The sequence below is a fragment of the Phalacrocorax aristotelis genome, chromosome 1 (genome assembly GCF_949628215.1).
Source record: "Phalacrocorax aristotelis chromosome 1, bGulAri2.1, whole genome shotgun sequence".
NCBI lineage: Eukaryota > Metazoa > Chordata > Aves > Suliformes > Phalacrocoracidae > Phalacrocorax > Phalacrocorax aristotelis.
Genome location: NC_134276.1, coordinates 193,593,305 through 193,615,126, shown reverse-complemented (window position 1 = coordinate 193,615,126; position 21,822 = coordinate 193,593,305). Strand labels below are relative to the sequence as shown.

General features: G+C 42.7%; 1 protein-coding gene across 3 annotated transcripts in view; it reads left to right on the top strand.

The window, feature by feature from the left end:
* Positions 1-13,302: 13,302 nt before the first annotated feature.
* AASS (aminoadipate-semialdehyde synthase) overlaps positions 13,303-21,822 on the top strand; it is a 33,038-nt gene continuing 24,518 nt past the window's right edge. Inside the window, exons 1-10 of one of the 3 annotated variants that reach the window (XM_075081168.1) lie at positions 13,303-13,417; positions 15,451-15,671; positions 16,818-16,994; positions 17,650-17,734; positions 18,481-18,548; positions 18,662-18,808; positions 19,804-19,882; positions 19,971-20,098; positions 20,271-20,419; positions 21,617-21,739. In XM_075081168.1, the coding sequence (XP_074937269.1) occupies positions 15,459-15,671; positions 16,818-16,994; positions 17,650-17,734; positions 18,481-18,548; positions 18,662-18,808; positions 19,804-19,882; positions 19,971-20,098; positions 20,271-20,419; positions 21,617-21,739 (1,169 nt within the window). In that variant the 5' untranslated portion in view covers positions 13,303-13,417; positions 15,451-15,458. Of the gene's footprint in view, positions 13,418-13,741; positions 13,838-15,450; positions 15,672-16,817; positions 16,995-17,649; positions 17,735-18,480; positions 18,549-18,661; positions 18,809-19,803; positions 19,883-19,970; positions 20,099-20,270; positions 20,420-21,616; positions 21,740-21,822 lie in introns of those variants that run through there. The other 2 variants (XM_075081167.1, XM_075081169.1) reach the window with 2 other exon arrangements.

Genomic DNA, 21,822 nt, shown 5'->3' with positions numbered 1-21,822 from the left:
TCAGGGCAGAATTGCATGGGATAAACTTCAGCTCAACAGAAAGAATAGTCACGGGTTTCAGAGACCTGTGACGCTTAAAAAATACATTTCACACCCTCTGGAGGCTTCTTTTTCAATATCAATATCAAGACACCTAGATTAAACTAAATAACTCAGGACATTGTGTTATTTTTACTGAGTTTTCCATGGCTATCCCCAATGGTTTAAAAGCATTTAGATATTTACAATTTTAAAAACATTTATTTATAAACTGAAGTAATTTTATTTTGGAATGGTAATAGTTGTTCAAAATGAAAGAACAAATTTCATTTTTGCTGAACCAAGATTCTTCAGTTTGAACTGAATGATCAAAATCTTTGAACTCTTTTGTTAAGCGTAACATTGGAAAAACCCTTCACTTTGGTCGCTTCTATATTCTTATTTTTCAAATTCTGAACTGTTATTACACCAAAGGAGGTTGTTCCTGTTACATTCAGGGATACCACTCTGGCCACCAGTTATGACAAATAGAGTATAATGTATTTATATATGTATATATATGTAATGGTTGGACTTGATGATCTTAAGGGTCTTTTCCAACCTAAATGATTCCATGGTCAACTATTGCATTTTCTTCTAGGAAAGCAAAATACGTAGATTGTATTATTTTAATTAAATTCAGAAGATGGTCTCTCTGTATATACATGCACACATGCACGCACTGTATGTATACACTCATATGTATGTATTTATAAAGAAATTATGTCCATGGTTTGGCATCTCTGGCAAAGTACTCTCCCAAAGCATTATAATATTCAGTCAGATTTAGACGAAAATGCTATATTATACTCTGCTCTGGAAAATAGCTGGGAAGGTATGAGAAACTCTAGCGTGTCATCACCATGTTTTCATGCCCTCATAATGAAAGGGTCCGACTTGTGAATAAAGTGTCACTGATGCTTTTGCCACTGTAAGGTTTGACTCCTGGGTTTTGGTGGGGTTTTTTTTGTTTGTTTTTCTCAGCGATTGTTAAGGATGCTGCAAACGTATAAAGCACTCTGCATGAGGCCTGGAAACCAGAGCATAGTTCTAGATCACCAAATGCCAAATATGCTCCTGACATGCTCTTGTGCCACCTCCTGCTCTGTCTCCGTGTACGGGGCTCTGGGAATAGGGATGCTCTGGAGCCCTATTCTAGTGCTGTACCAGAAAAAGAAAGTCCTTAGACAAAGGTTATTCTCAGAGGGGCTGTTCATACACATTTGAAGGGTTTTAGAAGCCCTCTACATTGCAAAGTGGTTAAAAGGATATAAATATAACTGAGAATTGGGCCCCTTGGATCTCAAGGGAATGGTATGACTGTACTTGAAATACTAATTTACTTAAGCATTTTCGAGTGTTGTATCTGGAGGAAAGACTAACTATAATACATATATGGATGTTTTAGGAAAAAGAGCAGATAGGACATGGCCAAATGCTTCAAGGATCTCATATGAAGTATATTTAACTACGTATTTATTATATATCTTCGCTTTCAATGTCTTACCTCTTGAAGTGTCCAGGGATATTGCTGTGAGGAAAGCATGTAGTTGTTTTTTATGCATATGGAAACTAACATATAAACTGTAAGACCTCACAACAGAGGGAAGTGTACCCTTGTTAAAAGGAACAGGGAGTTTGTTATTTAATTCTTTGGAAATGTGGTTTGGTTTCTGAAATTTGAGAGACAAAAATGGTCCTATAATCACTTTGAATAACACGAGAATTTTTCTTAGTTTGTTGTTGGCCACTAACAAATAGAGTTGCATCCTGTGCCTTGATTTTGATCGTTTATTACAACCTCTTTTAGTAGCAAAGACATTTGCTTTTAAGGCAGTTAATACATGCTGCTGTTCTCCATCTTGATCTCCCTAATAGGTGGACCCTTTCTTGTGTTTGCTGAATTGTGTCAGAGCCATTAGTAATTTGAATTCTACATCAATGTTAAAGCAATACCCTGATCACTAAAAATTGCTGAGGTGGCTCGAAGACTTCATAATCACATAAACAATATTTAATATGTGAACCCAAAAGCAGCCTTATCTGATTCATTCTAACGTCCTTCTTTTCAATGATAAAATGACAAACATTTTAATTTTCTGATTAAAGAGATACTCTGAAGCAGCCTGTTTAAATCATTGCTATTATCTCAAGTTTAGGGCTGGTATTTCTGGGTTTTGTGTTCTTTCTGTTCAAGAATTGAAATCAAGGTAATGGTTTAGCAGTAGACTTTTGTTGCTATGGAACTATTCATTATCTTATGATATGGGATGCACAGAGCAGAGACACAAAGATTTGATTTCATAAACACAAGATGAAGCATTTAATCCTTTCCCTCTTACTGAACAATTTATGTGGCACACTAGTTTTCAATACATCTTTTATTCTCCAAATGTGTGTGCTGGATGTATTTTAAATGCTTTCCTGAAGAAGTTGAAGACATAGAGTACAAGTATGCATACATGCATGTGTTTGGATGTGTGTGTGTACATGCATATAAATGTGTTCACATCTGTGGTGGGTCTATTATTTTTCCTATAGTGTTTTCAGATATATCAGATTTGAAATCTAAATATTGGAAATCACCTTGGTTAATGGTGTGATGTTTTTATGAGGTATTTATGGGGTACAAAAGTATTTTTTAAAGGGTAGCACAAAAGTAGCATTTTATGTGTCAGGCACCGGGGCAGATTCCTGGGCAGGTAGAATCGGCTGCAAGGGAAAAGGAGCCAGGTCATAATATTCACATAGCAAAATAGGGGAATTAAAAAGATGGGAAAGTCTCCATGGCATTAGATTTTTTTTAGTCTAGGTCCTGTTTGTGGCCCTCATATTCCCTCTGTGGAGAGTTGTCTTTCATCTGCACTGCACTCTTCCAGCTGGGGGAGTGAAAGGAATCTCCATAGCTACATGGATGGGAAGGCAGAGCAGGCTTTGTCCCACTTACAAGACTATTCAGGCTCTTACCCTAATGTACCACAGTTTACAGTTAACGATCACGTAAGAACACTTTGTATTTTGGTGAAGAACAAGGTAAAAAAATTATTTCAGTCCAGGCTTCATCAGCTAACAAATTTCGGGGTGGAAAGTTCACATTGTTAAGAAAGATGATATTAGTACAATTTATTTATTAATTTATGAGGATGTCTACCTCAGCTTGAAAATACTGCTCTGATAAACAAAATTAGACTGTAAGGTAGAGCAAGGAGGAAACAAAACAATGCCAGGGATAAGATCTCACCAGGGAAAAAAGAGCCTTTAGGGAATAATGGAGGAGAGATTAACCAGAAAGCCAAGCCTGCCCCCTGAGCTGTGAGCTTGAGAGGGAGTGTGTGTGCATGTGTGAGTGTGTATCTGGGTGCAATCTCAAACGAAACTTGCAGTTCAGCTGCTGTAGGCTGAGGACACCAGCCTTGAGACAAAAGAGTTTCTGTGAAAAGGAAGTACTGCCCAAACCAGCAAGGACAGTTGGGGATCTCTCTGGACAGGAGAAAGAGGACACACAGAAAAGACAAATTATGAGATGCAGTCTGTGTAGACATGCAAAGAAACAGAGGCTAGACTCCAAAAGTCTAAACAAGATTCAAGCAATCGTTCTGCTGTATTGAGATGAGCAAGCAGGGAGTCACACCAGATCAGGACAGATCAAAGCTTGTTGGCGAAAAGTAGTAGGCAGGGGCCACACTAGCCAGCAGTATCAGAGGAGGAAGATATTGAAAGGCACTGTAGTAGTAAGCTGGTGGAGCATATTAGCTGGCTTTATCTCTGAGAGTTTGCCCTAAATTAAACACCAGTCTGGCAAAAAAAAACCTCTTACTTGAGTCAGCTATTCCAAGCGGCTGAAACTGAAAGAGAAGCAGCTTGATGTTTGGAACAGACCGAGGAAATGAAAATGAAGACCAAGGGGTAAAAGGTAGATGAAAATGCAGTATGGTCCTAAGTATGTGATGGGGGAAAGATGGAGAGAGTACCCTAAATAATCTGGTGACGCAAATACCAGGCAAATGGTTTGGATGGCCTTCATTCTGCTAATCTGAAAATGTCGTTCTTGAACAAGTCAAGGGCAGAGAAATACTCAGCTTCTTGAAGATCACCTTCCAGTCCAGTATGTGCATATGACTCAAATCTCCATCCACTAGCTTTTTTTAAGAGCAGAAGCACTGACGCTAGAGAAAGCAATTTTGGTCATGCTGGACTGGGCAGTTTCGTTGTCTACTTGTCTGGGTGAGGCTTTAATTTTATAGATATAACAACAGAAAGAGGGCAAGTGAATTGGCTGATTCGCAGAACTCAACAAAGGTGAACTAGCTGCAATACATCTTGTTGCACAGGGCAATGACACACGGGGTCTCTCTGACACTTTCTGTGAGGGTGGTGGTGCTGAGGAAAGGTGGGGCTGCAACATTCTGCCTACCTATAGGTGCAGGGCTACCAGAGTTGCCACTGCTAGAACAGATGAGACACTGACAGACTTGCAAGTGGGCAAAATGCATGCATCTTTTTATGTCTGATCTTACAAAGGTGCAAAGATGGACTTGCAGGCAGGCTTCAAGCTGTATTCCACTTTTATGAAGGACTTTCTGAATTCCTGGTTTCATCTAGTGGATTCAAAGAAGTTCTAGCTAGCTCCTCTGACTGTCTCAGAAGGGATGTACAAATTACCATGGCATACATGAATGTATTTCACCCAGTCATAGAAAAAGCATGTGGCTTATGCTGAAAAGATCCCAAAATCTTTAACAACTTTGAGCCAGTAGAGAAGAGTAAAGTAGTTATAACGACGCTGGAGTTTTGTCCTCTATCATTCTATCACGAGGGTGATTCCAGTAAAAGCATTGCAATTATGCTCTGCCCAAGACAGAGGGGTTAAAACTCTCTGCACTTCCTTCACTCATTTTGTTCTTCTCATAAACAGAAGGGAGAGGTAGGAATGAGGACGATACTTTATTACTTTTAGGATTATCCGATCTTCCTCATAGTAGTTTGATTCTACCAGACTATACAGAGTTACCAGAGCTGTTAGGGACCTCAGAGGAAAGAAAGACAGCAAAGATGTCACTTCTTAAAGAAGCACTAATAATAGAGCTATTAATTGTGAAAGGGCAAATAACACACAACCTGCATAGCAAGTCTGTTTTCTCATTCCTCCTTCACAATGCCAGAGCTGAGGATCAAAAGGACATAAATCGATATTTACCTCTTCAGCAGACAGGGTCAGGTTTCAGATGCTGGAGATGATATTTTGACCAGATGTGCTGGTTTTGGCTGAGAAGGGGTTAATTCTCCTCACTGTGGGGGTCGGCTACCTTTCCAGCTTCCCGCGCTCTGCCGCGTGGCGGGGGTGGGGGCTGGGAGGGGCAGGGCCATGGTGGGGGCGGCTGACCCCGACTGGCCAATGGCAGGTTCATTCCATACCACGTGACACCATGACCAATATATTGAGGGGGGGCAGTGGCAGCGCGGGGGCGGCGCGGCGCCGGGTCGGCGAGCGGCTGCGGCGCGTGCGGTTTGTTCCGGCGGTTCGTTCCCCCTCTCCCCTCCCTTCGCGCCTCTCCCCTCCCTTCGCGCCTCTCCCCTCCCTTCGCGCCTCTCCCCTCCCTTCGCGCCTCTCCCCTCCCTTCGCGCCTCTCCCCTCCCTTCGCGCCTCTCCCCTCCCTTCGCGCCTCTCCCCTCCCTTCGCGCCTCTCCCCTCCCTTCGCGCCTCTCCCCTCCCTTCGCGCCTCTCCCCTCCCTTCGCGCCTCTCGTTTTTCTCCTTTACATTGCATTTCTACTGTTGTTTCTTTTAATTTTAATTATTAAACTGTTCTTATCCCAACCCACGAGCGTTACCCTTCTGATTCTCTCCCTCATCTACCGGTGGGGAGTGAGCGAGCGGCTGTGTGGGGCTGAGCTGCCGCTAAACCACAACACCAGAAGAGAATCATCATCAGAGATTTGGTCTCTCTGCTAGAGATGCAAGTAGGTGCCTGCACAGAGGCTAGTAAAACTTGGGGGGAAAAAAGTTTAATTAGATGCAGATATTTGTAACCCACCTGTGCTTGCTACATGCTTTTGCATGAATAAACTGCATGTTACATTTAGAGAATCGATTTTGACTTTAAAAAACCATAGACAGACATAAAGAAATTTCCTTGTATAGGCCAAAATGCACTTGGGCTTCTTGTGTTACAGGGAAGCTGCAACTCCAAAACTGAGGGGAAATCTCCAAGTGGCCTCTTCCCTTAAAGAGCTGAAGATAATCTCAATTACATGTAATGGGTAATCTCTGTAGGTTCAATTTTAACTGCTCAAAGAAGAATTTTGATCAGAATATAGGAAAATCTGGCGGTAACTGGATCCTCACCTCCATTTTCCAATAACATTATAGACAAGCTAAAATAAACCCAGTCATTTATATACGGTACAACCTTACATTTTGGGGGCTGTCATGATGAACCATAAACAGTGAGATCCATTTATTACATAAGGACATATTTTACCAAGCAATTTGTACATGTTATTTTTATAGCCCTGAGGTCAATACTAGCTTCACTACACAGAGGCTGACAATTGAAATGGTTTTATTTACATGTATAATCAAACAGACAAACTTTTTCTGCACTTCAGTATTTTTTCTTACTAGAAAAGGAAACAATGGAAGCATGGTAATTAATGATATGCCTCCTTTCATCCATTTGCATCCTTGTTTGTACTTTTTTAGTGGACCATAGAAATTAGGAATGCAGAAGACTTATCAGATCATGTCTTGATTTTTATCCATAGCTCCTGGTGATGTAAGAATTTCCCTTCTAATTTAACCATATTCCAGTTTATAGCTGAACAAAACTGAAAACTAGTTTTAAAGGGTAATTCCTGCATTTCAGTACGCACACATGTTGGGTCAAAGCAGAAGTGCCTTCAAAGGAATGTTTTGATAAATCTTTTCCAAAGATGTTCCAGAATTGCCTTATTATGTCACCCAGAAACCACATGTCATTTGAAAGCAGACTGGCCCTTGGGCATACTGTCACCCTGATGACATGCAGGGGCACGTGGGGGACCTAGTTTGTGACAGCTGCTTGTTATTCTCAGGTAAAATTTTGGTTAGACCCTGTACTTCAGGACCTGCTCCAATATGTGCTTCTCAATGGAAGCCGAACCCCAGCATATTGAGGCAATAGTCTAATATGCATTTTTTTTTTTAAATCAGCAGTTGTGGCTTAAGCAGACATCTTCTTTCCCTCCTCCCATCCCTGCCCCACTTTGTTCCCATGCCTGCACACACCTTCAGTTGTTTGAGTCTGCTGAGTTATGCTGGAGAGAAAAGCATTCTCATTAAAAAAGTAGCTATTTTTTTTTATTAGCCAGCTTAGTCCTGTTTTACTACGTGGCTGCGTGTGTAGTTGTGGCTACACAGTCGGCTGCAGACTTAGTTGTGCTGGTCTAGAACCTGTCACTATACATGTTACATACTTCTCACTATTTTCATGGGTTTCTAAATAATTTTTAAATCTCTGATTTTAAAGGCCCGTAAAGAATCAAGAACTCTTGCAAAAAACATTTCTCAAGAAGTCCTGAACTTCTCTTCTGACACTGATCTGAATGTGAATCGTGGGCCGAACCACAACTTCTGTGTGTGTTTTTGCAGCTTTAAAATGTGAGTAATACACATTCTCCTACTGCCAAATTGATAAAGACATTAGCAGTATGAAAATGGAAAGCGCTAAATGAACGGAAAAAGCTGTTGGTTTTTGTTGTGATTTTTTTCAGAAGAAGGTCAGCACTTTCTTGCAGAGACAAACCACTGTTGGAGGAGCTAAGGCAGGGACAACCATTATTTGCTGAAGGAGCCTCAGGAGCAAGGTTGCACTTTTAATGCAGCTATGGCATAATTGCTTTAATGGACTCTTTAAGCACTAAACCCTGATTCTCTCAAAAGAAGGCCCCGGTTTTGATTTTATTCACACTATGGATCCATACTTAGTGGTAGATTGTTATTGATTTGAAAGCCCTACTATCGTGAGCATCGCTAAGTCTTAATTAATAGACTCAGTGAAGATTCTTATGGAAGTATATTTCAGACAGATTATTTTAGCTGAGCAGCTGCGGTTTCTTGCAATGACCCTAGTACTTGCCTTCTAATGAGTCAACTCACTAATTTGATATCACAGGCTGCAATTTTCTGCGTTTAGGTTTATTTGCACAGCAATTTAAAAATACTTACCTGGGGTCTTCGGAATTATGAGAATGACATAAATGGGCATCTCAATTTGATGCAGCAATCTAAATGTGCACTGCAAATGCAGAAGTACCAAGTTTTACGGTGAACATAGACATAGATGACGCTGCTGTGAATGCCAGTGTGTACAAATGTGAACATATACACCCTATGTCTTAGGTGTTACTAAAAGACGAAGGTCTTTCTCTGGGGGTGCTGTAAGCCCTGAGAGATGGCAATTTCTCCTACTGGGCAGTAGGAATGTAAATATATTCTCTACATGATTGTAGAGAACACAACACACTATGCTGTTCAGTGATGTCTAGTACTCTGCTGCGAGGTCAGCATTCACAGTGGCAGTCAACAGCCACTGCAGGTAGTGGCTTTTGAATAAAAGGTCATGTTTTTCAATAGCGTCATTCTGCCTGAAAGCCTGAAAGCTTCTTGGAACTTCTTGATCTCTGCAGTATAAAATCAGAATGAAATGAGAAACAGAGTTTGACAGGTAGATACACAGTCTGCAAAAATCTCTTCAGGATGCCAATTCCCCTGTTCATTTGAGACCCAGGGAAAAATTCTAGCCCAGCAGAAGCTGGTGTGAGTTTTTCATTGACTTCAACAGATTCAAGATTTATCCTTGATATTCTAAGAATAAAATCTATGAAGTCCACCTCTCTCTAGGTGCTCTGCGAGTTTATTGTTACCGTAATGGAAGTCAGCACTCCCCCCACAGTGCTGAGTAAAAAGCGTTCCAGCTGAGTAAGAATTAGACCTTATAATTAGGGATTGTCAGACAGATGGAATCACAGTCCACCTGAACCAGGAGGTATTTGTTAGAGAAAACAGCTCTGATTCTGTATTAACATGTTTCGTAAAACCTGAATTCCAGATTAATTTTATTCTTTTTAAGCAATTCTGCCTTTTCTATCTGCAACACAGTACAGTGCAGGTGGGATTCATCTTACCTGGCTTTGCACTGTCACAGCGTGAGTCCACACTGGTTACTGAGGCTGCCTTTTTCTCTATGGAGCACAATAGGCACTTTTGGAGTGCAGTTTATGTCGTCTGTTTTAGATGCAGGAAGAGACTGAAATGGTGCTGATATAGTTCTGAATCTTCCTTCAGAGAGATGGCAAATCTGTAGCAGAAATCAAGTCTCCGATAGGCGTTTTGGCAGAGTATCTCATTCATGTCCTTACTTGTTCTGCTCCTCCTGCTTGCACTTAAAGTTCTGCTGCTGAATACAGCCAGAGTCACCAAGTATATCTGTGTGGATAGAGATGGATGGATCATTGGTTGGCTGACTGTTTTGGCCCAGCCTGGAACTTCATTTCCTGAGAAGAACATTCTAAAAGGATGTAACCTAAAAGGATGTAGTAAACTAAAATGTACAAACCCCAATAATTTCAAATATACAAAGAATACTTTGACCCCAAGTGAGATGGATTTTTAGCTACAAGTGAAGTGTCTTTCGTACATACATGAAGGAATCTCAAAATAAAAAGTTCTTTCAATAGAAAAGTTTTGAAAGTAAAATGGTTTGGTGTTAAAAAATGGTTTTAGCCAGTGATTTTTTAAAATCCAGTTCTATGTTTAGATGTTGGCTCCTGCTGAGCTGACTGGAGCTTCATTCCTACTGAGATCCAAGCAACATTCTTAAATCAGGAATCAACCTACCCTTCTCACCGACAGGATCTAGTAGGTGTCTAGATCATATCAATGCCCCCACAAAGGGCAGTGGAAACTTGTAAAAATGTTTTCATTACCGTCACAGTAGCGAGGGCATTCAGCGGTGACTCAGATATAAGACCCTTCAGTTATAAGTAGTCACTTACAGATAGTCTCTTCCAACGTAAAAAACTGAAAGGCTCACCTTAGAAATCCCAGTTTTCTAGTCCTTATGCTACAGACATATGTTTTTAAGCCAATGTTTTGAACGACACTGCAACTTTGAAAACAGCCCTCAACTTCCTAGTAGAGTGCTCTAAGTATTTGGCTAGTGGCCAAATTGGAGTATGGGAGACAAGGGAGGGTATCCGCGTAACATTTCCATTGGCAAGGCAGATCTGGCTTGGCAAAGGTGCCCAGCTCCTGGGGAGAGTTCACAGCTGACAGCTCTTGGCAAGGGAAGTCAGCTCCTTTCCAAGCAGTGTTAGGTTCAGGCACGGTGCCTTCTGGCATGCTCTGCTGAGTTGCCAGAGTGGCTCCTACTCAGTTCCTGTAAATAACTCTCTCCATCCATTTCCCTGTAGTGCAAAGGCTGAGTTCCCTGCTCAGGCCTGGGAACGCCAGGGCAAGGCAGAGCATGTTGTAGGTTTCGTCGTTCATTTCTCTGGGTTCAGGTTCCTATGTGCAAAACTTCGAAGAGTACTGAGAAATAATTAGGCACTAAACTATTGTAGACAGTCCTAAGACAACATCTTACTCAAAGAAAGAACTTCCCCAAAAACTGAAAACTTAGAAAATAATAAGACCCCTTCAAGTAGATTTGGTGAGGTCTACTTGCTACAATAGATCAATCATGGTTTGTTTCTCAATTAATTCAACAAAGCAAGCAGCTCCTAAAATACTTACATTAATTTAATCAAAGCCAGCCTATGCGTGACCCTAACAATGGATTCAGCCGTGTACTTTATACTAGTTTACAATTTGAGGTGATCAGTATGACGAAATCACATAGAATGATGAGGGACCATCAGTATTGTGTCTTTTTCAGTGTCATGGTTGAATTAAATTCTACAGCCATCAAATAATTACACGCTTTTGCAAGAATGGTCATATTTCAGTTGAATTTTGTGGATAAGAACAAGCAACTTTGCACATACCCACAATTCCATTTTTGCCAAAGTCCGTATTTGCATTTCATCATAAAATGAAAAAAACCCTCTGAAAAATCAGTTCTTTAAATAGTCTAGAATCACTGAGTATGAGAACGAGAGAATGGCGTAATTCCTATAATTCACTTTCTGCACTTCAACTGAATCTGCCTCCAATGAAGCAGCTTCGGCAAAGTTTATCAATAAAACAGAAAAAAGAATACATTTTCTAAAAGGTGCGGATATATTTATACTCTGCATGTGTAACTTATAGAACTATATGTGCTTTATTAAGCCCACAAAGTGGAAATTAGACATGAGGGCATACACACAATGCCCTTGTACAACAGCAATATTTCCTCAAGTCTTTGGGGCCAAGCAGAAAGCTCACTGTGGTTGAGAGGTATGGTTTCCTCCTCTGCCCCTGACCAAGGGATGAGGGCAGCTTGCATGGTATGTTCACAGACAATATCTTGACAACCTGTGTTCTCATCTAGAATTGTTGTTGTTACTACAGCTTTTTAATTTACTTCTATTTGGTTGGAAACCAAGGGCAGTTACTGCCTTTGTTCTCATGGCAGATGGATTCCCAAATCCAGTGCTCTTCGAGTCCTTCTAGACAGTCCTTCCTTGCCACGTTTTCCCACCTACAGACACAGCCCCTACCTACTGCAATGGATGTCTTCCCAAGAAAAGCAGAAGAAGGGCAGGAGCTTCTGCAGGGCTGAGTGTGCTCTAGACCTCACACACCAGAGAGGTAGGGGAAAAAAGGGTCCAGCAGTTAGCTGGATGAGGTAACTTTCTTCTCCAGCAAGGAAAAGAAGGGAATGAAGATCCTGCAGGAATACAAGGCAGATTGTAGAAGGTTCTGGACACAGAGGTTGTGCAGGGAAGTATGGGAGTTAGTGAGTGGAGAGAAAGGCTTTGTACTCACACAGTATCTATAAACCCCACTGATTCTGTCCATTTTGCTGAGGCCTTAAACTCTCAAAATCTCTGCTGATTCATTCCAGGTCTTACTCCCTAACACACACCTCCCTGTACAACTTGTATTACAGTAGCAAACCTGAAGTGCAGGTCAAGCCTTGATGCTGTTTTCCAGCTCTCACATCCTGCCCTGAGTTAGGAAAATATCTGCCTCTAAACCAGGGAACTGAAGTCACAGATTATTATTGTCAGTTGAATGCTGCCTCCAGCAGCAGGAGGAGGAGAGGGAAAAGCTCAGGGTCATATTATGATTTTAAAGAAAAGTCAGAAAACTATAAGGAGAGAGTAATCTATGAAAAGGTACCTCTAAAGCCGTGTAGTGGCAGTACCATCAAAATTTAACTCTCTCTTAAAAAGAGGTCAAGTGTTACAGGTGGAGCAGCCTGCGCCGTGGCTCCAACTTCTCCCTCTTCACAGCGAGATCTCACTGCGGCACAGCGGGACGCGGACCAGTTCTCCTCAGACCCTTTAGTCCTCACTGCTCCACCGAGCGCAGGCACGATGCCTCACATTCTCGCACTCTGTAGCAAGGTCCTCGCATCCGCTAACAGAGACCGGTAACAGCAACTGCATCTGCTGGCCCGCGGAGACAGGCGGAGGTGCACTTCCCACAGCCGGCCTTCCTCCGAAAGGAAAGCTCTTCTTCACCCCGCAAACCTGGTGCATGACTCCAGCTTTCCTTTGGCTTCTTACATGTAATTTTCATGATTTTAGCTACAACAGCCCATTACTATTTGTGGTAAGCCAATTTAGCAGTTGAGGCCCATCATAAAGGACCTAATTCAAGGCCTAAGTTCCAGCTGAAACTTGGCAGCAGCAAACGCAAGAAATGGTGTGTCATTTCTGTTTGCCAGGCCAAGTGGCTTTACCGCCTCCCGTACTGCGTTAAAGACACTTGAAAGGAGCGGCGTGCCTGAACGCACGGGAGTGGTTTGAGTCTATGCGTTCCAGGAACACGGTCGGACCGGGGGGCCGCGGGGAGGATGGGGATGCGGCGGGTCAGCGGTGGCGGAGCCCGTGGCACTGCCTCGGGGGCGGCCGCGCCGCTGCGGGCAGCCAGCAGGGACTCGTGTGGGGGCGGCGGGGATCCCCGCGGCGTACCGGGGCCCGGCAGGCCGCGGCGCCGCCCGCACCCCCCCGCCCCAGGCCGCCGCTGGGCGACATGGCGGGGGCGGCGGGCCTTCCAGGGACCGGGGGCGGTGAGCGGGCGGGCCGGCCTCCGCCGTGACGCCGCGGCAGGACCCCTCCCCATTGGCGGGCAGCGGAGGGTGTAGCCGGAGGGCGTAGCCGGAGGGCGTCCCGCGGTTGGCTGTCGCCCTGGGCGTCGGCGGAGCGCTGGAGGCCGGAGGGAGACGGGCCGAGCGGCCGCACCGCCCCCGCCGCCTCGCTCGCCCTCAGGTAGGTCCGGCGCGGCCGCCGCCCCGCTCCGGCACCCGGCGGCGGGGCCCTGCGCTCCCCCGGCAGCGAGCGCGGCCTGGCGGCTGCTCTGCCACGGCCTCCCGCGGCCGGTGCCTGTGCCTCCCCTTGCCTGCCCCTGCCTCCCCTTGCCTGCCCCTGCCTCCCCTTGCCTGCGCCTCCCTGCCCCTCTTGACGGGGTTTTCTGCTTTTCCTGCGCACCGTCCCTCCTGGCAGGAGGCTGGAGGGGCCCTGTGGGACCCACGGCCGCAGCTTCACGGGGGCGAAACACACTGGCAGCGCCGGGCGCTTTAGTTTAGCTGGGTCTCAAGGGGAGGCACAAGTTGCCCGTGCAAGTGTATTAATCTCACTCTAGAAATAGGATCATGTTCAAAGTGTGTGCTGTGATCAAATGCATTGCTGGTTTGTTTTTTTTTTTTAAATTTTATTTTTGCCTGTAGAGCTCAGTGCTATTTTAGTCTCAGGGAAACTGGAAGTAGTGTGGAACAGCCCTCGCAGCACGGGCGATGAAGAGCCGGTGCCGTCGGGCTCCCTCGCTCAGCCGCCGTGCTGGGGAGGCCAGAGAGGATTCGCCAGCTCTGCAGGCTTTGAATACTAAAGTTACTTTCACTTTTACGTGAGGATATCGGTATCGCCGTGGCTAAGCCTGAGCATACACGGGAAGGCATGCGTATGAACCTCTGGCCTGCCAGAGGTCGCTCAGAGTGTTTGCTTACTGCCCTGATTTCCCCTCACATGCTGGAAGTGCAGGGCAGCAGTCTTGTTGGACTCCTCTGTGTGAGTGAAATTTGCTTCACTGCGGGCTTGGGTATGAGGTACAGTGCGTTGGTATGAACTGCTCTCATCACTACATTTTAGTGTGCAGTAACAGTGACGTGTGACAAGTCTTCCTCTGGTTTTGAGAGGAACAGCTGAAGAGCAGTGTTGTAACTCCAACTTCTGTACAGTAACTTCTGTTGGTGTACAAATCTAGCGATGGTAGGAAGACCACGCCTGGAGCTAGCATAGAGGACTGCGTGCTTCCATTCATGCCTTCCCTTGTGTGCTAGTTTTTCTGTTTAAGCAAGCCTGGAGTTAAATGGGACCTCTTAAGGCTTTAGGCTTATAGAGATTTTACAAGATTGAGGCATGGGGACAAACTGGATTTTCCAAGTGATTCGGATACAGAGGTGCATGTAATTAGTTAAAATTGCTTTGGAAACAAAGTTCACATCTTTGAAGCCTCTGTCTCTGAGATCCACAATTTTTAATTGCTTAAATATTGGAAGTCCTTAGGCTCCTGTGCAGAGCCCTTGCCATTCACAGCAGACCTAAGCAGTGGCATGTATGCTTTGTTGGGAGTGAAGAGGAGGAGAGAGAAAATAAAGGGATAATCCTCTACAGTGGGAATCTGCACTAATAAAGCTTTTCCACTTTGCATAAAATTTTGATTAGGAAGAAAACCTGTTGCTCCTGGCCACACATATGCTGACTGCTAAGCAGTAGTTAAGGTCTTGTCCTTATCTTCCATTCTCAGCTTGTGTAAGAATTAGTTATGTAAAAATACTTAGCATTGTTCTTACATAGTGGGCTTTCTCTTTTAATCAACTGCTTGTATTATAGCCTGTGTTCTACTTCCTTTCTCTGATTTGTTGCTTTTTACTGTGCTCGGTGCAAGCTTTTGGTAAGTGCTTGGTCTTTGCATGTTTATGCTGACAAATGAATGTAATTGGTATCTTTACATTTCCAGAATTCTTTTTAAGCAGTGTAATTAAAAACTTGGTACATTAGACTTTGAAAGACTTCATTTACAGTAGTACAAACAATTTGTTTCTGTAAGGACACTCCACCAAACTGAGACACTGCAAAGTACGCTGAAAGTAAATTAATGTCTCTCAAAAGCAGGGTGTAACTGGAGTATGAAGTATCTGGTTTGTGTTTTACAGCAGATGTTAAAGGAGACCAGGACTTTTGCACAATGTTTGAGGCATACGTATACATGTATTATTTTACTACTTTGTCTTTGCTGCCACCAGGCTTTACCATGCTCCGAGCCTTTAGTCACACAAACGGTAGGTGCGCGTTCCATCATGCTAAGTGTTGGCATCATCGTAAGTCTGTGCTGGCAATCAGGAGAGAAGATGTTAATGCATGGGAAAGAAGAGCACCTCTAGCACCAAAACATGTTAAGGAATTGACGCAGATGGGATACAAGGTCTTGGTACAGCCGTCAAACCGGAGAGCCATCCACGAAAAGGTAAGGTCCCGTTTTGAGTTAGATAAGCGAAACCATAGTTCGGGAAAAGTAATATTCAAAGGATATACAGAAGAAAATGTATTATTAGTTTTGTTGTTAAAAGGGGAGTCATTGTGTCCTCATGGAGAGAAAAAGGAGTAGTTTGTTTAGCCTTTTAATGTAATGTTAGCACATTGGTGGGTTTTTGGAGTTGTTTTTATTGATTGCTTGCCCTTTCGTCTGTCTCTGAAGAAGTTCTGGGTGTTCTTGAAGTAGAATCTTGGGAATTCATTTAATGTTGGTGGTTTTGTCTTCTGTTTGTATGGAGGCAACACTCTAAAAGATAAGCATATTTAAAAAAAAGAGGAAGGACAAATGTGGTGAATCCTATTCCTGCTTCAATCCCATTCCTCATGTAAAATGAGGAGAGAGGGGTTTTTTTTCTTTATTGCTGTGAGCTTCAGGACTGAGAGCTTTTACAGTTCTCATAGCAGCAGTAATACTCTGCTGTAAGGTATCTGAGCCAACAGATGAAAATTGAAACATAAGTAGGGCATCAATGATCACTTGCACATACCGCCCTTTAATTAAGGCACAGTGCTGGTTTTCACCAAAGCATAGATCACATTCACTACACAACTACGATACTGAAAGTTGGAATTTTAATATGTTTTTGAGTTAGGGGAGAACAAAAATAAATTTCGATATGGGAATCATTCTTTTAGAAGCTGCTCTTCAGCTTGGACTTAGTCGTACACAATTTTATAAAATCACGTCATCAGTCTTCAGATTAATTTGTCAGATTTCTCTAAACTTTTTCCCAAGTATCTCAACACATATTCAACAGACAAAAGACTGTTCATTATTGCAATACTATTAGATACTTTAAGTGTAGTAAAATATCCTTTATGTAGTCTGTGAATTTAAGATGAAGGGTTTTACTAGCACATAGTTACGATTTGGCCTTGTATAATAGGATGTTAGCATGGAAATTCAGTTCGATATTTGATACCCCTTTTGATAAAGAGGTTTATGGACATATCACAGCAGTAACTTTTTTTCTGCTTTATAGAGTTATCAATTTGTCCTTGGTTCTATTTGCTTATGTGCTGAGATCTGAATATGGAAAAAACCAGAAAAATTTACTTTGATTTTTCTCTTTCGTAGGATTACATCAAAGCAGGTGGCATTATTCAAGAAGATATTTCCGAGGCTTCTCTGATAGTAGGTGTGAAGAGACCTCCAGAAGACAAATTAATCCCTAAAAAGAACTATGCCTTCTTCTCTCACACTATTAAAGCCCAAGAGGCAAACATGCCCCTTTTGGATGAGATTCTAAGACAGGTAAATCTTGTTATAGCGAAGACAATTGGCTGTTAGCATGGGGTGGAAGCTGAACTTAATGCTGAAGTGTGATTGAAAGCTTGCTGCCTAGTATGGCTACTTTCAGCATGCATATTTGTAGATAGCTAATGAAGACTGTTTTCAGTATCCTTTCCTGGAGCTGAGTATTTCTTGCTCAGAGGATCTCATACTAGCAATGCTACTCTGTTTCCGTGTGTAAGGCAGTTGAATTTCGAGCATGTTATGCTCAAGGTAGGTTCATGCTGTGTGAGCATGAAGGCTTGTTGGCAAGTTATGAAGCTAGAGTGCATATTGGTCGTTCCAGAGGGAGGCAGCCAGTTCACTCAGAAATGAGCAGCCTCTTGGCAGGGGATGTGAATGGATCTGCAGCAGCTGGAGTGGCACATTGGGGAGCTCTGTGCCAAGTGAGCATGGGCAGTACAGAGACTCTTTAAACCAGGAATTCAATACAACCTTTAGGTTTTTGTTTTTATACTTAAATCTTGTTATAAATTATTTGCCTTCCTCATATACACCATCAGCCTCTGTCACGAAGGATGACAAAAGCATATGAAAAGATACTTCCTAGGAGAGCAACGTGCCACTGACTGCATTCGCTGAAAATTTTAATACTCAGTTTGCTATGTATTTTCAGGAAATTCGACTGTTTGACTATGAAAAAATGGTTGATCATAAAGGAATGCGAGTTGTGGCCTTTGGAAAGTGGGCTGGTGTAGCAGGTATAGTGCATAAAGTAAAGGCAGGCTTGCAACAAGTAACATCTTGTAATACTTCTGGTTGTCTACGTTTCCTGAAAGTTGGGGCTTGCAATAAGATTTTAACTGCATTTTTAACTCTTGCTTTTAAAAGCTTTTTCCATTCTGCTTTGTGCTCCCTATTTTTGATGAGACTACATGTCAAATAGTCCTGTGGATTCCTGGCAAATCTACTGCTTTATGTTGTCTTGAAGTCCCATTTGTCTGTTCAACTAATCTGAGGCAGACTAAATATCGAGAGATCAGCTGAATAGGCTTTTGAAAGAGATGGCTGCTGTCAGTCCTGCGACTTTGAACATCTGTTTGTCACTCTGTTATCCATTTACACCGATTTTTGTGAGGCATGGTTCTCATTCCTTTCCACTGAACTTCAACTCTGTTTCTTCAGGAGAATCTCTTCATTATCTCCTTTTTTTGGAATCTGGTGATGTGGATGCATCTCATAAAAGGATATCTGAGTATTAAATAGTGCTGAAATACCTAATGTGGGCCAAGAGCAGGTTTAAGGTCATGGCCTGCTATTGAATTTCTCCTTTCCTGGTTTTATGTAGACCTTCTTTAGAAGTAAAGTATTCATAATAAAAGACGGGCAAAAATATAATGATTTTAGACTTCATTCAGTCTGCAGTTTCTAACTATGCACATTTATAATTAACACTGTTGGGCTGATTTTTTCTTTTTTTTCCTTTTTTTTTTTTTTTAAACAATAGGAATGATCAATATTCTACATGGACTGGGATTACGATTTTTAGCCCTGGGACATCACACTCCCTTCATGGTAAGAGTACACGTGTATGTATTTTTCTTTAGCAAAATGACCTCCAAGCATCTGCTAATTATCTGTATTTGAATATGGGAAATATCCTGATGGCTCTGTGGCTTTGATTTCAGCACATTGGGATGGCACATAACTACAGGAATAGCAGTCAGGCTGTGCAGGCAGTACGGGATGCCGGGTATGAAATTTCACTGGGATTGATGCCAAAGTCAGTTGGGCCCTTAACATTTGTGTTTACAGGCACTGGTAATGTTTCTAAGGTAAGAATTCTGTCTTCAAGATGAAATGCTATATCATTTTTAATAGAACTTCTTGGCATTTGATACATATCAGGTTAAATGGGTTGATGGGTTCATTTTGTTTGCTTGGACTTCAGGTTTTCCTTTGCCAGGAAGCATTTTTAAGTATCCTAAACTTACGCCTTTGAGATGAGATCATGCCTGACAAGGCTGACTGCACTAACCTCTTACCATAAGAAATGGGTTAAGTCCTACTGCTACTCTCTCCTTTCCCACCTGCATGATTTTTGTCTTCCTCTCTCCCCTCCTTTGACTCTGGGCTCACAAGGTATGTTGAATCACCCCATTAAAGTATGGGGGAAAGAACTTTTTTTCTAATACTGGCAGAGTTTTTGCATCTGTTTTTATAGCAATGACTTGGCTTACAAGTGCTGGACTTCAGACCTGTTTTCTACGACACAGGGAAAAGGCTTACCCCTGGTTTTGGCCACAGTTAAATAGGCTCCAGTTATAAAGTGAAATCACTGCCTGTGTAAATGTGTGCTTTCTGGACAAAAGGATAGTGTGTCTGAAAGGCCTGAGTTCTATGACCACAGCATATTGGGAAGGTCATCTTGAAGTTCTTTGCCTTTAGAACAGACTGGTTGGTGAGGGAGTGGCTTCAGGAGTCTTCCCTAAAGAGAAACTGCTCCTCCGAGTGGCAGCAAACCATCTATTGTGGCTGAGTTGAGGCCTCCCAGCTCTGACATGAGGAGTATAAACCAGTTGTTGGACTGTGGGTCAGGCTTACTGCAGTAATGGGGAGTGATGTAAATTCCTTGTACATAGAGCCCAGGCAGCTTTGTTTTGGATAAGCAGGGGTATGTGTGAAGGTTTGTACATCTCTGAAGATGTTCTCTGGCAGGACTGTCAAGTTGTGCGTGGCATTTTTATATTTGTTTTCACACACCAAAAGAGCAGTGTTACACTACCTTTGTAGCCTCTGCTCATTCTGAATCCTACTTCATGGTCTACAGGGTGCTCAAGAAATGTTCAATGCCCTCCCATGTGAGTTTGTGGAACCACATGAGTTAAAGGAAGTTTCCAGATCTGGAGGTATGCTGTGACAATAAAGTGTTTGAAAACACTGGAACCCTTTTTGTCCAAGTATAACAGCTAATTTGTTTATTTTTTTTAACCTCAGACCTCAGAAAAGTCTATGGGACAGTGTTAAGTCGTCACCATCATCTTGTAAGGAAACGTGATGGACTATATGATCCAGCAGACTACGATAAACACCCAGAACTTTACACTTCTCGCTTTAACACTGATGTGAGCATCTCCTCTGTTCTTTTATGAAAGGTTTTCCGCACAGTGTTTGTAGTTACTACACCTTTGCATATCCATTGATTGAGAGAGCATTCATTTAAAACACTAGATCACGTGCTTTGAGCTTCTTAAAGTACTAGATGTGAACATCAAGCATCTGTAACTTTCTCTGCAGATTGCACCCTACACAACTTGTTTAATTAATGGCATATACTGGGAACAACATACCCCTCGCTTGTTAAGTCGACAGGATGCTCAGAAGCTGCTGGTGCCAATTAGATCTGCTGCTGGTGCAACGGAGGGCTGTCCTGAGTTACCACACAAGTAAGACACCTCAGTTCACTCATAACAATTCTGCACCTCCATGATTAAGCCATAATGTTAGGCAATTTCACCAAAGTATCTACATAATGATTCTGTTTCTTACCTCATTCCTCTTGCATGTTGTGAAGTGCCCTATTGATTCTGCTTTCATTCTTCTGTGCTTTGCAGTCTTGTTTTCAGTTTGAAGTTTTTGAAAACATCGCAGTACAAATGATTGACAGGTATCGGCTGTCTTTCTGCAAAGGTAGTTCTGCCATTGATCCTTGCGCAGAATCCAAATACAAACAGCATGACAGCTGGGAAATGTACCTACTACACCATTATTGCTGGAATTTTCTGGGTCCACGCAGAATTTGTTGGTTAAGTCCTTCCTACCCTGTCATTTGGCTTGTACAAGTCCAATAACTGTTCCTTAACGCCTCTGATTTCTGCAGCAGGTAGTGGGAATGCTGCACAGCTCTGAATAGCTTTAAGGATGGAACGTGGGGTGCAAATCCAGGTTGAGCCTCCTTTCAGTAAGGGTAGGAGCCACCCTTTCTCTAATAGCCCTGTGTAGTAATTCTCTGGGAGACTGGCCCAGGGATGGGTTTGGGAAGGATATGGCAGTGTATCCTGGTGAGGAAGTGGGTCTTTGTCTCTTTTCTGCCCACCCCCGACCCCTTTCTTTCTCTCACTTGACAAATGAAGAATTTAAGCATTAACCTTGAGTGGAGCCAGATGTTGTGGGTTAGGCTAATGAATGCTCCAGCTGTGCCAGCTGTCCATGAACTGAAAGGAGGCAGCAGCCTCTTTAGGTTTCCCTTTACAATGATGAAGTTATTCTAGCACAGGACTGCCCAGTGACAGCTTGGGGGAATTGGTAGATGGTTAATGAATGGGAGGTGTTGGAAGTACATGGAGTACAGGGAAAAATGATGGAGGGATGGACTCTCCTGGTCTATGGGAAGTTTCACATGAAATATGGATCCTGTTGATGTGAGTGGAAATCTTATGCGTACAGAAGGGCCAGATTTCTTGATTTTTCTGGAGGTCATTGTGTTGTGGTGACTTCTAAATTGGTTAACGTGAATGAAGCTAAAAGTCTGATCTTGTGCACATCTCTCTTATTTCCTGTTCACTTGTGATCTCTTATGCCTATGTTCCTTAGTAATTTGGGTAATGCTCTATTCCTTTCTCTTTTTTATTTAATCACTTTAGACTTCTGGCAATATGTGATATTTCAGCAGACACTGGAGGATCTATAGAATTTATGACGGAGTGTACAACAATTGACAGTCCATTTTGTATGTATGATGCTGACCAGCATATTATTCATGACAGGTGGGAGAGCCTTTAATTTTTATTGCTTTCCTCTGTAATTTGGACAGTGAAACATTATATTGAAAAATGATGCTTTAAAACAC